The sequence below is a fragment of the Mastomys coucha genome, chromosome X (genome assembly GCF_008632895.1).
Source record: "Mastomys coucha isolate ucsf_1 chromosome X, UCSF_Mcou_1, whole genome shotgun sequence".
In the NCBI taxonomy this organism is placed as follows: Eukaryota; Metazoa; Chordata; class Mammalia; order Rodentia; family Muridae; genus Mastomys; species Mastomys coucha.
The window spans coordinates 98,889,724-98,909,346 of record NC_045030.1 but is presented as its reverse complement, the minus strand read 5'-3'; the positions used below and the strand labels follow the sequence as shown (position 1 = coordinate 98,909,346).

Here is a 19,623-nt window from a genome sequence, read left to right as displayed (position 1 = left end):
GTAGTGCTGGTGCTGGTGGGGTACCAAAGTTCTTTAAGTTCATATGGCTCCATTTGTCAGTCAATTCTTGGGTTATTTCGGTTCTGAAGTTTGTTGTCTATAGATATATCCCTAAGTGTTCTCAGCTTACAATACAGGTCTCTGATGTATTCTGAGTTAATTTTATGCAATTTGAGAGATATAGAAAACTAATTTCATTATTTTGCAAGTAGTTATCAGGTTTTCCTGACACCGATTGTTGAAAGGGCTGTGTCTCTTCCAGCATGTGTTTTTAGCATCTTCATCAGAAATTAGGGGTCCATAGTTTTTCTCTCCTTCTTCTTTTCTGTTCTCCTGGGCTGTATGTCTGTTTTGTCCCAATAGCTGGTTTGAGGTCAGGAAATGTGATGTCTCTGGCTGTGCTCCTTCTGCTTGCAGTTGTTTGGACTATGTTCTTTTGTTTTTCCTACATATTTTAGGTTTATTTTTCTTTCTTTCTGAATAGTGGATCTCAACAGGGAGCGCATTATGACCCTGTTCATTATATCCTCCTGCCTCAGCTTCCTGACTTCTGGGATTATAGGCATGCACCACTGCAGCTGATCAGAGATATTTTCCTGATTATCAACACAGTGATAGAGCGCAGGTTAAGAAAAATGCAGTGTAGAGTGAGGAACTGGGAAATCACAGGGATGGAGTTGGTGTGCAAATTGTGCATGAGGCCTTTCAAGTTTTCTGGAGTAGCATCAAAGATTTCCTTTGAGAGAGGAGAGACAGACAGAGAGATGGTGAGAGGGATATACTTTATAGTATATGAGAAGGCAGAGGGTCAGTGGTGGAAAATAAGCCTGTCCAGATAAAGCAGAGGAAAGACATTGTGTTGTCAGTGGCAGGGAACAGCCTTAGTACATGCTGACAGTACTGTCTTTGAGCAGTTTAATAAATGCTGTTTTGTGTGGGGGCCAGCAGGATTTCCACAGTGCAGTTGACACTTTCTAATTCTCTGGTTTGGCCCTGCAATACATTTGCATGCTCACATTATTTTCCATGTCTGTATCTTGGGATTTATATCTTTAAAATGGGAAAGAGGATCGCCTACAAATAATTGTTTAGGATTAAAAGGAATAATAAAATATGTGGCTCATAATCAAAAGATGAGATATGTTACGAATTCTCTCCCTCTGTCCTGTCTTCCCTCCCTACAACTTGCCTCTTGTAGGTGGCAGCCAGGAAAGGCCAGACATCTATGGAGACATCTGCTTCAGTTTAGAAGTCATATATTGATCATCACATTAACCAAGTAGAAAGTTGGGTAACTGCACTTCTACCCCCATGGTTAACTTGGCCCTGCCCAGTCTCAAGCCAGATCCAATCAGCTCAGCACACACAGTAACTTTTAGCCCTCCAGTTCAGTTCTGCCTCCAACATCTTTGGATATAGAACCCAATCCCAGTGCCATCCCTTCTGTTGCTTCTCTCACACTCCTGTCCTTTGGACTGCTGGCAGCAGCCCTGTTATCTAATGGCATCGGTCACTATAAGAAATTATCTGGCTTGTCCAGAGTCATCCAGGCTTTCTCAGTCTGAGCTGCAGCATTGCCAGACTTTTTTTTTTTTTTCTTAAATCAGTTAGCAACAAGCTGATGTGGTATAGTTTTTCTCAAAGCCTCTGGCTTCCAGCCTTGGCAAAACTGGGATGGGTTGGGCCATGGTAGAGCTTAGCCAAATCTCTAGTAGAGTTGCCTCTTGAAAATTTCCCCACCTATCATTTCACCTCTGCTTCCCTCTCTCCTGCCCTACTTTTACTGCTGTTTGTGATAAATTCCTGGACACCAGAAGTTATCAGTTAATCAGTTGCTGCAAATAGTTCTTTGCCTTAGCTACAGCTGATGATTAACCCCATGTGCTAACAAGCAATCTGAACGAATGGCTTGGGAAGAAAGTTGTCTCTTCTGCTTGTCCCTTCTATCTACACCAGTTGTTTTTTTTTTTTTTTCACTTTTGTTGTCGAAGAAGCTTCATTGCTTCAGTTATTCTAAATGTGTCACTGTCCTGCCCTGTCCTCATATTTAGCCCTTTCACCGATCTAGCATGTGAATGGACCTCATCATTCCTCACATCTTTTCCCCGATACAATTAGAAATATCAGAAGCACTTGGTAAATGGCTTACATCCATGATGATCAACAACTTAGTAATACCCACCATTGTTTGCTGATGGAATTTTTATTCAGAACCATTTCAGACATGGACCAGTATACTTTCTCTTCTTCATTGTATATTCTTATTGTTGATAAGTCTGTGGGGTAGGTTTTATCCTACCCACTTTCTAAGTGTGGCTTAGACATAAAACTTGCCCAATGTGTGTTGGGTTATAAGATGCAGAGATATTGTTAGAAACTAGGCTTCTTGGATTAATGGGATATTTTTTAGGGCATTCCATTTTAAAGATTTATTTTATGTATATGAATATTTTCCTGCATGTATGTTTGCATCATGTGTGTGCCTTGTACCCATGGAAGCCAGAAGCGTGTGTGTGTCCTGTCCCCTGGAATTAAAGTTATAGATGGACATGAGCCACAGTGTATGCACTAGAATCCAAATCTGATTCCTTCACAAAAGCAGCAAGTCTTTTTTCTTTTTTTGTTTGTTTGTTTGTTTGTTTAACCATGGAACCTTTTTTCTAAACCTACAGTGCTTTGTTGTTGTTGCTGTTCCCTATGTTAGCCATCTTCTTTTTTGTCAGGCTCTTACTTACTTTGAGGTATACAAAATTAGCATGTCTCCTTTTGACCATTTGATGTTGCCTTTTAAGTTAATTTTCTAGGTTTGCATATAAAATAATGAATGGCTTATCATGGCCTCTCTGTGCACATGTCCTATACTTTGTTGCCATTCATTCTTCTTTTCTACTGTCCTTCCCTATGCCCCCTCCAATTGGTTACCCCTCTTCCCCCAGGTAGCCCTCCCTTCTGCTTTCCTATTCTACTTACCCCATTACTTTTCTCTATTTGCCACTTGGTTTAAGATCTCTTCCTCCACTTTTCCAACTTTCTATTTCTGTGGCCCTCTACATAATCTTTCCTTTTGCACATGCATCAGTTGAAATCCAGGTTCTGTATGTAAGAGAAGCATGTAGTCGTTCCTTAACACAATTTTCTCTTATCAGTTCTGGTTTTACAAAATGTAACTGTGTGGTTTCTACAAAAAGATACAGGACTGTTTGGGAGAATAAGGAAGAAAGAAGGCTGTATGTCTCTTGCTTTTGTATATTTGCACATTCATTCAGACATCACACTAAGCAAAGGGAGGACCCAAGATGAAAAAACATGATCCTGCCTTCCCAATGTTCATGGTAAGAATGGCCCAGTGATGTTCCAGAAGGGTGATGAGAACATTCCAGTAAAAGCATGAGGGTAAGAAGCCAATGATTCTGCCAGAAGTATTGAGATTAAAGTGTGTAGTATACCACATATAGGGGGCCCGTGGCATGTGGGATTCCCTGCTTAGTTTCTTTCCTCTATCTGGTAATATGTTCTGGGCTTGCAAGACCTTTTTCACATAGCCATCAATTCTTCACTGGGTGACTAATGCTGTAAGTGGCATTCATATCTGCTCTAAAAGTATTAGGAACAGACTTGCTCCTACAGTAATGGGTGTTGCTGGCCATTATCCACATTTTCTTGTTTGGACTTATTATGCTTTAGTAATCTACTGTTTGGTTTTCACTCTGCCTTTCCTGGAGTCTAACTTCAAATTGTTCCATAAGGATAATTAATGGCTAAGGGGAAAGGAAGGCTCTATGATGGGCATGAAGGAGTGTCATTCTAGAAGACTTTGGGGAGCTCTAAGAAAATGCAATCTTCTCCCTGCTCTGTACCCCAAGGTTGGGTATAGGTGGATATAAGGCAAAGTACAAGAAAATTATAAAAAGTCAAAAACAGATGACTGTTGCATCTTCATGCATCTATATGCTAAGATCACACACCATCATCATTTGACAGAGGATGGGAAAGAACAAAATGATTTGGAGAGATCAATCAAGTTTGCAGTGAAACCCATGTTTTGCACCAAGATTCATAAGCCATGAAAGGATAGCCATTTAGTTGAATAGCATAGGCTAGAGAAAAATTGTAATTAAAACTCCAATGCCTCCCTTGATGTGTGCCTTAAATTTGTCTGCCTCTCCTGGCTGTGGGATTTTAGGTAAATCATAACCTCTCTGAACCTCTCATTTGTAAAAGAGGATCATAATTGTGCCCATTGGATTGCTATAACAAGGAAGAATAACATGTATATACCTGTCCCATTCCAACTACCCTGTAAATGGAAGTAGTTGTTTGGCTTTGATAGCAGGCTATTTTAATTAGGTCAGCTTTACTTTTTATTCTCCCATTATGAGTAGTGTGAGATAGCACCTCCATTACAGGCAAGGTGTGTGTGTGTGTGTGTGTGTGTGTGTGTGTGTGTGTGTGTATGAAGGTATATGTGGAATATAAAGTACCTACTTATATAGTACTGGCTCAAGTGGCAGAATACAAGACAAAGGACATCTGATTTTCTATATTTTAGAGCCTTGGAGAAACCTCAAATCTAAAATACGAACAGAAGAAAAGAACTCAGAACTACAGTGTTTTTTTTTGTTTTGTTTTGTTTTGTATTTTGTTTTTTTTGTTGTTGTTGTTTTTGTCTTCAGCCTGTCTATACACATGATAAACATGCAGAAAGCAAGAGCATTGTGGAGGGAAGGGGAGAAAGAGGTAGTTTTAGCTCATCTTTTGTCTTCAAGTGTAGCTTGGTCTGTGGATCTGACAGTCCTCCTCCAGTGTGTTTTTCTATACCTCACTTCTGTGAGCCCCACACTTGGCCCTCTAATGTGACTGCCACATCACAGTGCTCTTACTTACTTCCCATGTCTATGACTTCTCATCCCAGTTTGTGCTTTAAGACCCCAGGGAGACTATATGAGATAAGTTGTATGCATTCCTTGAGAGACACAAATGCCCTCACAACATTCCCAGTATATTGAATACTTACTTTAGGTTTCTGAATACTTTTGAAGCTTGGAAGTATTATGTTTTGTGTGTGTGTGTGTGTGTGTGTGTGTGTGTGTGTGTGTGTGTGTGTGTGTGTGTGTGTGTGTGTGTGTGTGTGTGTGTGTGTGTGTCACACAGAGCTTAGTTGGAAGCCTAAAAAGGGAAAGCTTTCTTTGCTGTCCTAAAAGTCCGGACTGCATTTTTCTTTACTCAATAAATATTTGTTGAATATCTGCCGGTTACACGCAGAACAATTTACTTGGGTCTCTGTGGAATACAAAGATGATTCCCACCTGGATCTTGCTCTAAATTGCTCCCATTCTAACAGGGGAGAAAAAGTCATGAAAACAAAGAGCCAAAGTACAAGATTCAAAGTACAAGACAACCAGTGCCTTAAGAGCTACAGAAAGGAACTTGGAGAATCTTAAGCTTCCTAAGAGACATGGCACTTAAGCAGATGCAAATTTGGGCATGTGGGAATAGGATAAATAGCATCTTGGGAAGATGATTAATGGCAAGACATGCACACAGAACAATAAATAATGTTAGTCTGGACTGTAGCATATGTGAAGAAGAGTGGTAGAAAGCTAGATCAGAAGGGACTTCTGAAAGGGAAGAGTGTACTGAATGCCAACTTAAGCATTTTGGGTATTTTCTGCAGGCAACAGGGAGCCAGGGAATTGAGATCCATTTCTTGAGAAATAAAAGGAAGGTGGAGTAAACGAAACAGGGTGAGACAGATAAAGAAATCACGGTTTTTATGGTATTCCCAAAGTAGCATACAAAAATCAGCAGAAAGAGGTAAAGTTTTACAGACTGATTCCATCTGCTGATTCATCTGCAAAACAGTCCAGTCCTCATATTGTACTGGCAGAGAACTGAACTGCTGACTTACACAAGCTAGTTTTAGTATTAAGATGAGAATCCAGGTTTCTTGACTCCTAGTTATATGACTTCTTTCCATGCCTTGCCAGTTTGTGGCTTAACTGTGACTGAGACAAATTAGAGGCAAGAAAGAACAACACCGGGGTCTTTCAGCCAAGAAAACTCTTTGCTGTTACTTCAAAGAATGACTTGCAATGAATCATCAAGTTGGAGTTGCATATAAAGGGCCTAATCAGACAAACAATTAATGGTGCTTACTTTGCAGGTCCTAGTTAGATGTCCATTTTGATGTGGCTTTAAAGATAACAAATGAAGCTCCTGTTTTGAGGATGGTATCTACTGTAGGCTTCAAGAGAAATGGATCCTAGCCTAGGCATGACTTCAGGTAGAAGTATTTCCTGGCTCTGAAAGTAAAATATGCTTCTTATCAAACCCCTCACTCCTGTAACTAGTAGAAATGGGATATCACTGTCATGGTCATCTGTGAACTGCAGTGAAGAAGTGGTGTCATGTGGCTTACAACTTTGCAACTTACACTGCCCATCATTGTATTACTTGGGGACTATTGGAATACTCATGTGCAAGTCCTATTCCAGTCAAACTAGGAACTCTGATCCAGGTAATATACATTTAAAGGTCTTCACATGTTCTAATGTGTAGCCAGGGTTGAAAGCCACTGCAGCACTTGTGACTAGAACTCCATAGGTTTCAGAAAGTACATGCACATGGATCTGTTAGTGGTAAACTTTGAGGTTCCTTTTCCTTTTGGAGTATATTCCTCAACAGTAGAAAGGGCACAACATTTGTGCAAAATTATGGCCAATCTTAACTGAAAAAAGTGTGTGCTAAGTATAGCATTACAATACTTGGAACAGAACTGGTGTTTAATAATAAAGTAGCCAGAACTGGAACTGTGCAAGGCCCTGGGATTAAATCCTGCTCTGCAAAATTAGTCAATAAAGATAAATAGTAACTATAACTTTACTTATATTTTCCCTTACTGTTATTTGCAATTTTATATTACTGTTACTAATAACAGACACCAGGGAAAGTAGTAGATATGAACACAGAAGATAAGAATTTCAGGTCATTATTCTATTGCAATCTAAACATGTAGGTAATGGGTACAGTGTATTTATCCTTCTGAGCCTTGGTTTCCTTATCTGTAAAATTGAAATAGCATGTAGTCTCTATTCTTTCCTTCCCAGCTCACTATGGTGATCATATGAGAGAATGTTTCAAACAGTATAAATTTGTTAGGAAAAATTGATTATTATTACTTTTATTTTATTTATTCATTTCTTTTGCTAATGCAGTTATAGAAAATCAGATGCTAAGGGTAATAGCATGCATGTCCATTATTGTAAGATGGAACCTAGATGGGTAGATAAAAGTTCTATCTGTTTCCTCATTCCTCCACTCATATACTACTTGTACTCTACTATCATAATCACTTGAATCACTGTCTTCTTCCCTAAGAGTCCTCAGTGAATGATTGTTTTTAATATGTAGCTCAGATTTGATCTGTCGTTCATAAAACAAAATTAAAATATTTTTTATTAATTTTTTTGGGAATTTCACACTGACATACAATATTTTTTATTATATTTACCCTCCTCCTCCCTGTAACTTTTTCCAGATACCTCCATCCTCTCACCCCTTCCAGATTTTGATTCCTTTCTTTTGTTTTTATAAACCCTACTGAGTCTGACTTGTGTTTCTGGCATACTTGTGAGTTTGGAGGTCACCTACTAGAATATGTTTGCCGCATCAGGGTTCATAGTATAAAGAAAACTGGCTCTCCCTTCCCTAGTAGCCATTGTTTGTCAATATCTCCTCAGCTGGGTGTGGGCTTCCATGCCCCTCCTCTCTATCCTAGAATAGAATGTTGTCCAGCTTGATCTTATACAGATGTGGTGCATACAGCCAAAGCTGCTGTGGGTTCACGAGTGCAACAGTCTTTCAATGTCCAGAAGACACTGTGTTGCTCCTACAATCTTTCCATTATTTCTTCTGCAATAGTCCCTGCACCTTGGGAAGATGAAATATGAAACCACAAGTGCCTGTTCTCTGTAAACTCTTATCCATTGAGCAAATAAGCTACTTTGATGATATCTGAGAACTACATTAATCATATGTATAGAGAAATAGACCAGAGATAGAAGTAGGTTCATCCTTTGGCTTAGTGAGCTTCCCAACCATGGATTTGATTATATATACCAGGCATATGCTTCCTCCTATGGTGACCCTAAATCCAATCAGGAAGTAGTTGTTTACCCTGTAATATTCATGCCATTGTTGTACCTATGAGCTCATCTTCCCAGACCAGCTGTTATTTTAGCTCATAGGATTCATATCTAAGTAATGACTGCTGATAAATGCTACCCCAGGTACCCAACATAGAACCTTCTGGTATCATGAAAGCTAGCCATCAGGGTGGAGACTTCCTGATCATACTAACTTGATTTCTTCATGTTCTATGCCCAAAGTATGTGGTATATGCCCTCAGCAATATGGTCTTACCATCAAATTGTAGTGGGAAGCCAAGAGTGGCAATAGACTGTGCTGTTTTGGGGTCTCCAAAATATCTCTGACCAAGAGATTGAGGAACAGTATCTCACACCTGGCAATTGCCCTTTTATTTGGTAACATATGGCTTCTGGGAGGAACTGTATTTCCTGTGTATGGTAACTACAATTAAATTTTATGTATTTAAGAAACTTATAAGATAATAGATCTCCATATGTTCTTTTCAAACATTCTTAGTGTGACATTTCCCTCCTCCTACCCACTCTTAAGGAATAGATATATTACAGGTGATGTGAGCTCAAGCATCCATAGAAGGGAAGAAGCAGAATGTCTAATACTTATTTACCCCAGCTTGTTTTGGATACTATATGCCATCTAACTTAATTCTTAACCTTGTGAAAAGGCACTGTTATATATCCATTTCCCAGATGAGAAAATGGTAGTCAAGGGGATTCAGTTACTGTCCAGGTTCCCAGTGCTTGGAATTAGCAGGAAAAGCCACACATCCAGGTCTTTATAATTCTAGGCCCTCTGTACTTTCTTCTACAGTATATTACATAAACTAGAATTAAGACTTGTTTTGATGGGCAGGTGAAGAAACCAGTTTGATAGAGTATACTTGGTAGATAATGTCCAAGGTGGTGATTCTTATAAAAATGATTTGGGCCTAGCTTAAAGGTGATCTTGAAACTACGTTGAGGAGTTTGAACTTTATCCTGTACATTTTAGAGCTACTGAGAAGAACTTGAAGAAAAGACAAACTGTGTAAACTTAAGTAAATCCTAAAGCAGTCTATTATAAGTAGAACTTAATGTTTTTATATTTTTCTTTTAAACATCTTGCAGAAAGAATGAAACTCAAGATATCCTAACATTAAGCAAATACCAAGATCTACTAGTACACTTGTCTTGCTACACATGTAGCTATTTTAATTTTGTCTTCATTGGGACATAAGTAATTTTTGTGGATTTTTTTTCTGGTTTCATTTTAAAAAATAATTTATTTTTGTATTCACTTTACATCCTGATCACATCCTTCTTCCCTCCTCTCTTTTCAGTCCTGTTCTTACAACTTCCTCCCCCCACTAACCCCTACCCTTCTCCTCAGAGAAGGGGAATTACACCTTGGGTATACTGTTGAGACAGTCTTATTCCATAGCTTTGGGTGGCCTGGAACTCACAATGTAGTCCAAGCTGGCTTTCAGCTTATGTCAGTCTTGTCTTTCTGCTTCAGACTCTCCTGTGTTGGGATTACAGATGTGAACTTCAATGCACAGATTTGTGGATTCATTATTACTTTATATTATTTTATATATACATTTGCCTTGACCTTTTCCATATTCTTGTCAGTTTAGATGAAATACGCATTGGTAAATTGCTTGTAAGAATAAATTGTTTGTTTAGCCTTTGTGATTAAGGCTAGCATTTTGCTATTAAGGTATGTGTTTTATGTCAATTGGTTTTTCTTATTTTGATCTTGGATGGACTCCTTTGCACTTTTTTCTTCAAAGTGGATTACTGGATAAACAAGTATGAATTATTGCCTATGCACAATCTTATATTTCGTCCAGATTGTTCCAGAATGGTTGATGAGTATCTAGATAGAATAGGCCAATTTATAGTGTCATCAGCAGTGTGTGAATACATCTGTTTTGCCATAATCCTACCAGGACCATCTTATAAAAAGTATATGTTCATTCTTTCCAATTAATCTGTAAGCCAGAAAAGCGGAGGTAGGAAGGTGATTTAGGACAGTTTTTTAATAATGAAAAGTACCTGGGATTTTGTTTGATATTTTTAAAAAATTTATTGTGCATATGTATATAGATGTGCACATGAGTATAGTTGCCCACAGTGTTCAGAAGAGAATGTTGGATCACCTGGATTTGGAGTTAGATGATTGTGAGTCTCCTGACATGTGTACAGGGGACCTAACTTGGGTCCTTAGCAAGAGCAGTAAGTACTTTCAACTGCTAAGTCATTTCTCCAGTCTCAGGATCTACATTTTAGTGGTGATGAATTTATCAAATTCAGGTTTCTTATCAATCACTGCTGTGTAGCTGGCACTGTAGTAGACACATTGGTTCCTAACTTAATCCTTTCAATTTCTGTAAACTGGTATGTCATTACTTTTGATTATAAAGCCAAGCAAATGTAGAATTCAAACATGAAGTTGTGCAGCCTGGGTTTAAATGTAAGCTTTCTGAAGGGCAGAGGCCAGAAGCATTTTAAAACAAAAAGAAAGAGCTGTTGTTAGCCAAGAAGAAATGGTCCAGGTAACCCCAGTTGAGGTGCCCAATAATGCTTAGTGTTCTATTGGGTTGACAATTTATCTCCTGTTTTCTTTTTTAGGAGATACTGATGGTTTCAGCAAAGTCCGTCCCCTAGGAGAAAAGCAAACAATCATCCGTCCTCCAGTGAGGCCCCCAGACCCTCCTTGCCGATCCAGCACTTCACAAAAGCTAGAGCCCAAACCAGAAACAGTGCCTGGCAATGCAGAGGAAATCCCATCATCTGTGTAAGTAGTGTGCTTCCTCAACTTGACCTAAGGACTGAGCTGACCCTAGATGGTACCTGCAGGATCACCATCTCTGGATGCTAAGTGTATACAGCACGTGACTCTGGAGTACTATTCACTTCATAATCTAGGGGACTATACAGTGTCATCCCTGTCTAGAGTATTCCACTCAACACCCAGAGCTGAGCTATTTCGCCTTTGAATTTTTTTTTTAAATATAAAGACCCATTTTTCTTAGCTGCCCTGATGTCAATAGAGTAGAAAAATTACTTTTAGGTATTTTTTTCCTCTAGAAATATTTGCCTTTTTTTTTTATTGCTACTGGTTTTCAAGTAATTTAATGAATGATTTTTTTTCCCCATTTAGTTGTGCTGGGGGCTTTTTTTCTTTCTTTCTTGCAAGGAAAGGATACATTTAAAAAAAAAAAACCTTCCAAAATGACTCAGGTCCTCTAAAGATCCTCTCACAGAACAGGAGCTGAGCTGACATCCAGGCCTTTCTGGTGCCTGACAGTAAGTTAGGGAGCCAAGGACAAAGCAGACCTAAGGAACCTGTTTTGCTTGGCCGTAACCAGCCTGATTGGCCTCTCCTCAGCCAGTGACCTGGACCCTTCTTAAGCATTTTGCCTCCTGATCCTCCTTTTTCTTGTGTCTCTTGTTTTCCATAATTGTAAAATTGGGGAAAGAACAAAGCCTTCACAACTTCAGCAAAATCATCAAAGCACATTTACAAAGTGCCCTAAACCACACTTTAAAAAGAAAGACTGAAAAGATTGTTCTCATTTATTTTTCAAGACAGATCTGAGTGGGCCGTGGACTTTGACCATTTGGATCAATAAGAAATAAAGGTTCTTGTTTGTTGCCTTGGGGTACCTATGACTTCTGAGCCATTTCTCATTCTGATATTTGAGTTTCTCTCAAACCCCTGGCTTTTTTTTTTTTTTTCCCAGCCAAAGTACGGCCTGGTATTGGTGACCTATGTGGTCCCAAGTGTCATGACCTTCCCATTGACCCTTGGTTCTCATTTGTATTTCATTGCAACTCATCAGTCTTCTATTTGCAGGGTGGCATCCAGGACCAGATTCTTTGAAACAGCTTCCCGGAAAACTGGAAGGTAAAAGAAACATGAGACAGAAGAGAAAGAAAATGCATTTTAGAATAAATGCATCAAGAGCATCCCATCAGTTTCTGCTCTTCCATCTCCTTTTCTGTTTCTCTATAGTTCTTGTTCTCTCTCCCCTCTCTCTCCCTTTTCCTCTCCTCTCCTTCTTCTGCAATTATTATAGAACAGCTTCTACTTCTAATCTGTGTTCTGCCATTTTCTTACTTGTTCTTACTTGTGTCTCTAACATTCTCAGTTTCTTTCTGTAATTTTTTCTTACTTCGTGTCTTCTTCTGTCTGTTACCTCTTTTCTTAATCATTTTCCATTACTTCTGTTCTGCTTCTCTTTCACAGATATACATTTGCACATATAAACACTGTTTTATGTGCTCATATCCTATCCTGGTTAGGGCTTCTGTTGCTGTGATGAACCACCATTAACAAAGCAAATTGTGGGGAAAGGGTATAGTTGGATTACATTTCCACATCACTCTTTGTCATCAAAGGAAGTCAGGACAGGAACCTGGAGACAGGAACTCATGCAGGGGCCTTGAAAGGGGTTGTTTACTGGCTTGCTCCTCATGGCTTGCTCAGTCTGCTTTCTTATAAAACCTAGGACCACCAGCCCTGGATGGCACCACCCAAAATGGACTGAGCCTCCCCCATCAAATACTAATTGAGAAAACACTTCACAATCTTGCCTACAGCCTAACCTCTTAAGGAGGCATTTCTCACTTGAGGTTCCCTCCACTCAGATGACTCTACTGTGTGTCAAATTTACATAAAACTAGCCGGCTCATGCCACAAGGTATATTGGAAAAAACCTTTACACCCAATGAAAGTCTTTTTGTTTTTGTTATTTTGCTTATTTAGACTCCGTAATGTATAAAATCAGCTGACAAAGGCATAAATATTACATTCTAGCATCTGTGGATTTGGAGTCAGTGTAAATAGTTGGCTCGATCAATGATTATCACACTGATTATTCATCTAAATGTCTTGAAAATTTGTAAAAAAAAAAAAAAAACATCCTATATTCCTGGATTCCACTCTAGACTTACTGAAATTGATTGCTAGAGCAGGGCCATTATTCTCTCCTTTTGTTCCTCCCTCCCTGTTTTCCCCTCTCCTTCTTTTCCCTCTGTTCATGCTTCCTTTCATTCATTTTTTGAAATTTCTCAAATGCTGGTACAAACTGTTCAAGCCCTGGGCATTTGGGAGCATTTGGACAAAACCTCCTGGAGGAATGATTGCTAAGTCTTCAGGGTATTTGCTTTGAATTTGTTCTATGTGACTAATCAGACAGTTTTAAAATTGTGCTTCCTGGTAAAGAACAAGAGTGAACTCTTCTACATGGTCAGTTGAAAGCAGAGCAATGCACTTTTACCATTGAAACGGTTCCAGGATAGGTTTGACATCCTCTTACCATGGGGACTAATTAACTAAGATGTGGTTCCATATGATGAGTTACCCTAGTGTACTTTGGCAGCCACAGGCAGTTCTGGGCTTAGCCAAATTCTATTTAGGCAGTAACTTATCACTTATTCTACTATAACAAATGAAAGTGAGGTCGTCACCAATTTATTTTACCAGGATCAAGAAGATGAAAGAGTTTTGGATATAAATCTGCGGGTTGTAGCTCAGTGCTAAGTTATTTTCATAGCATACCTACAACCTTGGGATCCATGGATTGTGGTTGGGGCAGAGAGGAGAAAGAATGAGAAAGGGGGGATGGACAGGGAGAGACTGAGACAGAGATAGACAGAGAGATTGATTATGAGATTATTAATAAGCATCACTACTTCCAAGCATCTTTTATCCCTTCCCAGGACAAATCATTTGAGAAATAAACACCAGGGAAATTGAGAGAAATAAACTAGAATGAACAGAAAGAATTTAGCATGATAAAAAAGAAAGCTTTTTGAGAAGAGTTAATATATAAGCTGGAGCTTGATACAATAGAAGTACACAGCAAAATTTAGAGGATTTATATTTATCTTATAGGATAGGTTGTCAAGGCATTAAGAGGGGAATATTTAAGAAACCTGAACAAAGTCTAGAAAAATTCTTAGTGCAGACTAAGTTTCATTAGGAAAACTATAGCCATCTTCAACAATTAAAAAAGGAAAACTTATTAGAGATTGCTCAGGAAAAGAAGGGAGGAGAGAATATTTCATAAGGCAGTACAGCTTCAGAAGTGATTAGTGTTCCTCTTTGTCTATAATGTAGGAGTGAGACGAGAAATCTTAGCTGAACATAAGACTAGGAATATGGATTAAAGCCAGACTGCAAAGGTCTTGTATGACATATTAAGGTGTTTGCTCTTTGTATTATAGTCTACTTGGGGCAGGTCATGGAAGATGTTTAAGTGGTGGTGCACATTCTGAGCTGGCTGAGTTGTAAAAAGATTACTCTGGTGGTAAAGATTGGAAGCAAGGAGACCAATTAGGAAACAAATCTTGCTGGCAAGAGTTGATGAAAGTCCTAACCTAAGGTGTTGCTGTGGGAATGGGATACAAGGACAGATTTGAGATCAGTTCAATTAGACCCTTCTGACTTTTCAATGTGAGGCATTGTAGAAATGCAGAGAGAGAAAAGTCTAACTTGGGCAATCTGGTAGATGATACGATAATTAATCATTAAACAAACAGGTTTTCTGAGATGTTTACTGTGCTCAATTTCAAACAGACACTGTGAATACAGTACAAGTCATTCAGGTAGAGATGCCTAGAGAGTAATTGTAACTTAAAGTAGTTGCCAGGGTGGGACCTGTATAGATCCAGTAATAGAACTGTTAGATATAACTATTATATTATTGAACTCTGGTGGTAACTGAAACCATGCATAGGAATAAGATAGTTTAGGCAAATTGTTTTAAGCAGTTTCAAGAGATGAAAGAAAAGCACAAGGCTATGGATATAGCTGTGGGAAACAGGTGTTATATGGGATGCTCTGGCCATATTGGGGGATTTAGGTTCTGTAATTGTCTCTTTCTTCCAGTTGTTCTCAACTGAGTGAGTAAGGCTAATTTGGGGCTGATCTAAACCTACCCACAGTCCAAATAGTTGGTTTGGCTCTTAAGACAAAGGAGGATTTATCTTTTACATTGTACTTCTCCTGCCTTCTTGCCCTTCTGACCAGTAATGATAATCACAGGATGTAAACTATGGTCTTGGGCCAACTTCTCAATTGTATCCAGTCAACCACATTCTAGTACTCAAAAATTGTTTTGGTGACTGAAAGGTGGCTTTGTGGCTAGAATACTTGAATTCTCAAAATCTGCCCAATTTAGAAGAATGGAGCTACATGTAGTTACAGATCTGAGCAGAATAATTGCCTAATCAGGAAATTTCATTAATCAAGTGACTTTTTTTGCCATTAGCCTTTTTAGTCCTAATTTCAAGGTTTTTCTTGAAATCTCTTTCTTTTGCCTACAGTTCTCAAGGAAAACTTCCTGGAGATGAGAGTTGAGGCCACAGGTATGTTGTTTCTATATTATAAAACATTCTTCCAATAATCCTACTTCATGGAATCTAAGATTTTGAAGACTAGAGTATCACATAAGTCCAGAGGGTGGGAATGTACTCCAGGCCTCAGTCCACTACCCTGAAATTACATATCCTTTAAACATTCTTCTTTGTGAGGTTTTGAATAATTGGAAGTTGTCCATTCCTTCTGTTCTTCCTCAGCCACATTATTTTCAGATTGCCTTCCAATTGAAATTCATTAGAAATCCCAGGCTGTAATTTTTTGGCCAAGCACGTTTCTTTTTCCTAGTCTCAATTTCTGTTTGTAAAATGAGATGGATGGACTTTCTTACTCTAACACCCTTTGAGCCTCTACAGAAACTACTGACTTCCCTTTTGGTAGTATAATAAATGTCAAGGTACCTGCAGTGGGATTTCATTCCTTCAGATCAAGTCACTATTTTGGTTCTTCCTACCTGAACCATCATCTTTAAGTCCTTTATATTTTTCTAGCACAAAGAACTTTTATATCCACGATCTCATTTGATCCACATCACATGCCAGGAGTAAGGAGGATACTATGTGTTCTAAATCAACAAACAAAGGAACTGAAGTTCAGAAGGGATAAGTGACTTGCTAAGGTCACAGGAGACTTGGGGGTCAGGGAAATGTCTTTCTCTGCGTAGGACTTTTGATTGTTTGGTTATCAGATCTCTGGCATGACATGAACCAATATGGACATTAATGAAGTCCAAGTCTCTGGAGTTTGGCTTGCCATGTGCTCCTTAGCCTTCTACTATTTCCTGTCACTGCCAGTCCTCCATGACCTAGAGATAGATAAGCCTTTTCTTATCAGTTTTAAAAATGAAGGCCTACTCAAAGGAAGTTTGGAGATACTAAAAGGACCAGAAAGGCAGTGGCTAGGATATAATGGAGGAGAGTGGGCCAGTAGTCTTAGAAGTCCTACTCTCAGGAGTTTGCTTCTTCGGCTGATAGATTTTTAGGGAATCAGAGGTGGGGTCAAAGGTACAGTCTCTACTTCTAATTTCAGCAGTGTTGGGCCTACTGCATAGGGTCTAAAGTAGTAAAGTCCCCCAAGTTAGGTACCAGTTCAGGGTAATTAACTAGAGAGACCCTACTGCTCAATATCTGCTAAATATTTACCAAGACCTAGCTAACTTCCTACTTTCTTCTTTCTCTTTTAGGATTCAAAGGACTGGCCTTGAGAAGGATCCTTTTCTGGATGGAAAGGGTCTACTTCAAACCCTTGTGAGCAATTGGTGCTGAAGAGCTCTTTCTGGCCTTGTAGGTTCAGTGTCTGGGAACCTATAAAATAAGGAGCACATGTCTTAGGCACATGTTTGTTTCTCCTTTGTATTCTGTCTTCACCTCCCCAGAATTTCTGTTGTGAGCAATTCCTAGGATACTGGATGGCTGGATTCTCTCAAGCTCCAAGCTCTACTGAAGTGAAAATACCCACTGATCTGTATCGAAGAATAGAGCCTAGTTTCCCAATCTTCTCTGAACAGCTTCTTTCCTCAAAAGTCATTGGATTCTGCATGATTCAGGGCTAAAGACTGTTCTTAGGGGTCTTACCCTGATCTAAAGACAACTCAAATTGGGGCCATTGTTTACCTTATTTGGAAGGGGGTAGGGATGTTAGCTGAATATTGGAGAATTGTATCATGTCTCTTTCCAAGGATATGGATACTGACTAATTCCAGATTGGTACCCTGGAACTATGGAAATCCAGAGGGGCTAAACTGCATGAATAGTTCCCACCCAGTGGCCTTCCATAATATGGGCTTAGGAAGATAGGCTTTTCTCTTTTTGTTTCCAGCCTCTGAGGACAAATCTGCTAAGCATGTTTTGCATGTCAATACCTAGGCCTGTCTGGTTTTTGCTTCCTCCTACTTTTTCCCAATAGCTTCCTTTCCAGTAATCAACAAATAAAACAAAACAGAAACCATTTCTGTTCAAAAAAGGGGGAGGTGTCAAATGTTAGGAAAAATTGTTAAGATTGACTGAGTCCAAGGAATTGTTGCTCTTACTTCTCATTTGCCTCTAGCTTACATGCTCTTTTATTTCCCTCCCCCCACCAAAAAAAAAACAACAAAAAACAAGCAAACAAAGCCACAAACAAATGAAACCAGATCTTAACCAGGTGCTTATGGACTCTGGAACTCCATGATGCCCCCAAGATGACATATACAATTCCATGAGGGTAATGCCTTTTCTGAGCAGATGGTTTGTAACATTCTACTGAATTTCAAATGGGACTGCAACCCAATAAAGGTTAAGAACCACAGCCTTTGAGATAAAAGACTCTTTACAGCCCATAAAGGGTTGGATTAGAAGGAACTTTCAAAAGCATTTATACTAACAACAGCTTAGTTTACATGAAGAGCAAGTTAGTGACCACAGCAGGACAAGATCCCAGGTGTCTGAGCTCCTACATAAGGTTCTTTTTAGAATACCACATTTATCTAGGAAGGGGCCTTGTAGGTGGTGGCTTTAATGGCCCTTTTGGGAGGTATAGGCTTTTATTCTCTTTCTAGAGCCTCTCATATCTGCCAGCAAGTAGAAAATTTCAAGATATAAGACTCTGGTCCCTTTGATTCCTGCTGGAGTCATTGAAAGTACATTAAAGCAAAGGCAGTACAGTAAGGGGGGAATCTGAGGGACAGAGAGTTTTGAACTCTGATGCTTCTATTTCTAGGCAGATGCCTAGGCCACAGCCTCCAAAGCTTTTGGGGCTCTTATTGAGCTCTGCCCTTAGAGATGTATCCTCTCTGTTATTAATGAGTGAAAAGCAAGAATTTGTGCAGAACTTGGTCACAGGAGTGGGTTACTAGAGCTTCAGATCCATCAAAGGTTATAAAGACAGTTTGAATCTGGTTTTCTGAGGGAAAATACCCTGGTAAGCACTAAAAATATTAAAAATACTATTGAAAGGCAGAGAAAGACATTGCATTCTCAATCGAAGAAGTGTCTAGAAACTTTGCACTGTGATTGCAGTATTACATGAGGCATGGATGAAAACTCAGCTGGGAAAGGTAAGGGCACCAATTTTGGAAGCCAGGGAGCAGTTGGTAGGGTAGTTTTGCTCCTGCAACTATCTCTCTCTTTAAAGACTGGAACAAACCATCTCTCTTTAAAAAGCACAACGTTCTTTGGGGAAGCACACTCTTATTAAATGGGATTGACTTGACCTGTGCATGATACATAGGCACTTACTCAGAAGATGTGATGGTGTGAGTGGTTAACTGAGAAATTAGCAACAACCCTGGCAAGTAAGTGAGAGAACTATTAAGTCTTGAACAGTGACAACAGAAGTGCTAACACTTATTAATCACCCACTAAGTTCTAGGTACTTCAAATGCCCTATTCTTTCATCCCTATAACAATCAAATAAGCACCCATCTTCTTGTCCAGATCAAAAGAGTACCCAGTTGCATTAAGTTACTGGGTCTAGTACACAGGCATCATAAATACCAGAAATGTGATTTGCATCCAACCCTTTCTGCCTTTGTATACTGTGCAATTTTCCTTGGGCCGTTCTGAGGTATTTAAATAGAGGCCACATGACTAGAGGTGGATGGACACTTGATTGCTGTGTTCCTAACAAATATGGAAAGGAAATCAGTGGGGTTGGGGGAAAGTAACATAAGTCCAATTTATAAGGTAGTAAATTATAGGCTAAACTCTACTCCAGAGTTAGTTTTTCTTTTCACTCTGGGTTTATATGTTTTTAAAGATCACACAACCTCACCTTGTGAAGTGAAGAATTTGTTATGATTAATAGCTGTGAATTCTTTGCCTTAGTCATTTTTTAAAGAGAAAGGGTTTTTCTAGGTGTTGCTGTGCTTTCTCAGTATGTCATGGTTTCATCCAGAAGGCTGGTGACATCCAAACATGCAGATTGAAGAGGAAAGCTCTCTGTGCCTCTGTGGAATTGGATGCCCTGGGGTCACACGCTTACAAAGTTTTTCTGCGTTGAAAGCAAAAACCAGGAGGTCATTTAATAAAAGAAATTTCACTGAGTTTTTGTTTTTCTAGTTGAAAATGAAAAGGAGGTGTTATGGAGTATCCAGCCACCACGGGGGGGGGG

The 19,623-nt window shown here is 39.2% G+C and overlaps 1 protein-coding gene across 1 annotated transcript in view; it reads left to right on the top strand.

Annotated features, from left to right (window-relative positions):
* The window catches only part of Ophn1 (oligophrenin 1), a 348,509-nt gene extending 330,905 nt beyond the window's left edge, over positions 1-17,604 (top strand). The window contains exons 22-25 of the mRNA XM_031365408.1: positions 10,779-10,944; positions 12,007-12,057; positions 15,483-15,524; positions 16,718-17,604. Of these exons, the coding sequence (XP_031221268.1) occupies positions 10,779-10,944; positions 12,007-12,057; positions 15,483-15,516 (251 nt within the window). The 3' untranslated portion in view covers positions 15,517-15,524; positions 16,718-17,604. The remainder of the gene's footprint in view (positions 1-10,778; positions 10,945-12,006; positions 12,058-15,482; positions 15,525-16,717) is intronic.
* The last annotated feature ends 2,019 nt before the right edge of the window (positions 17,605-19,623 follow it).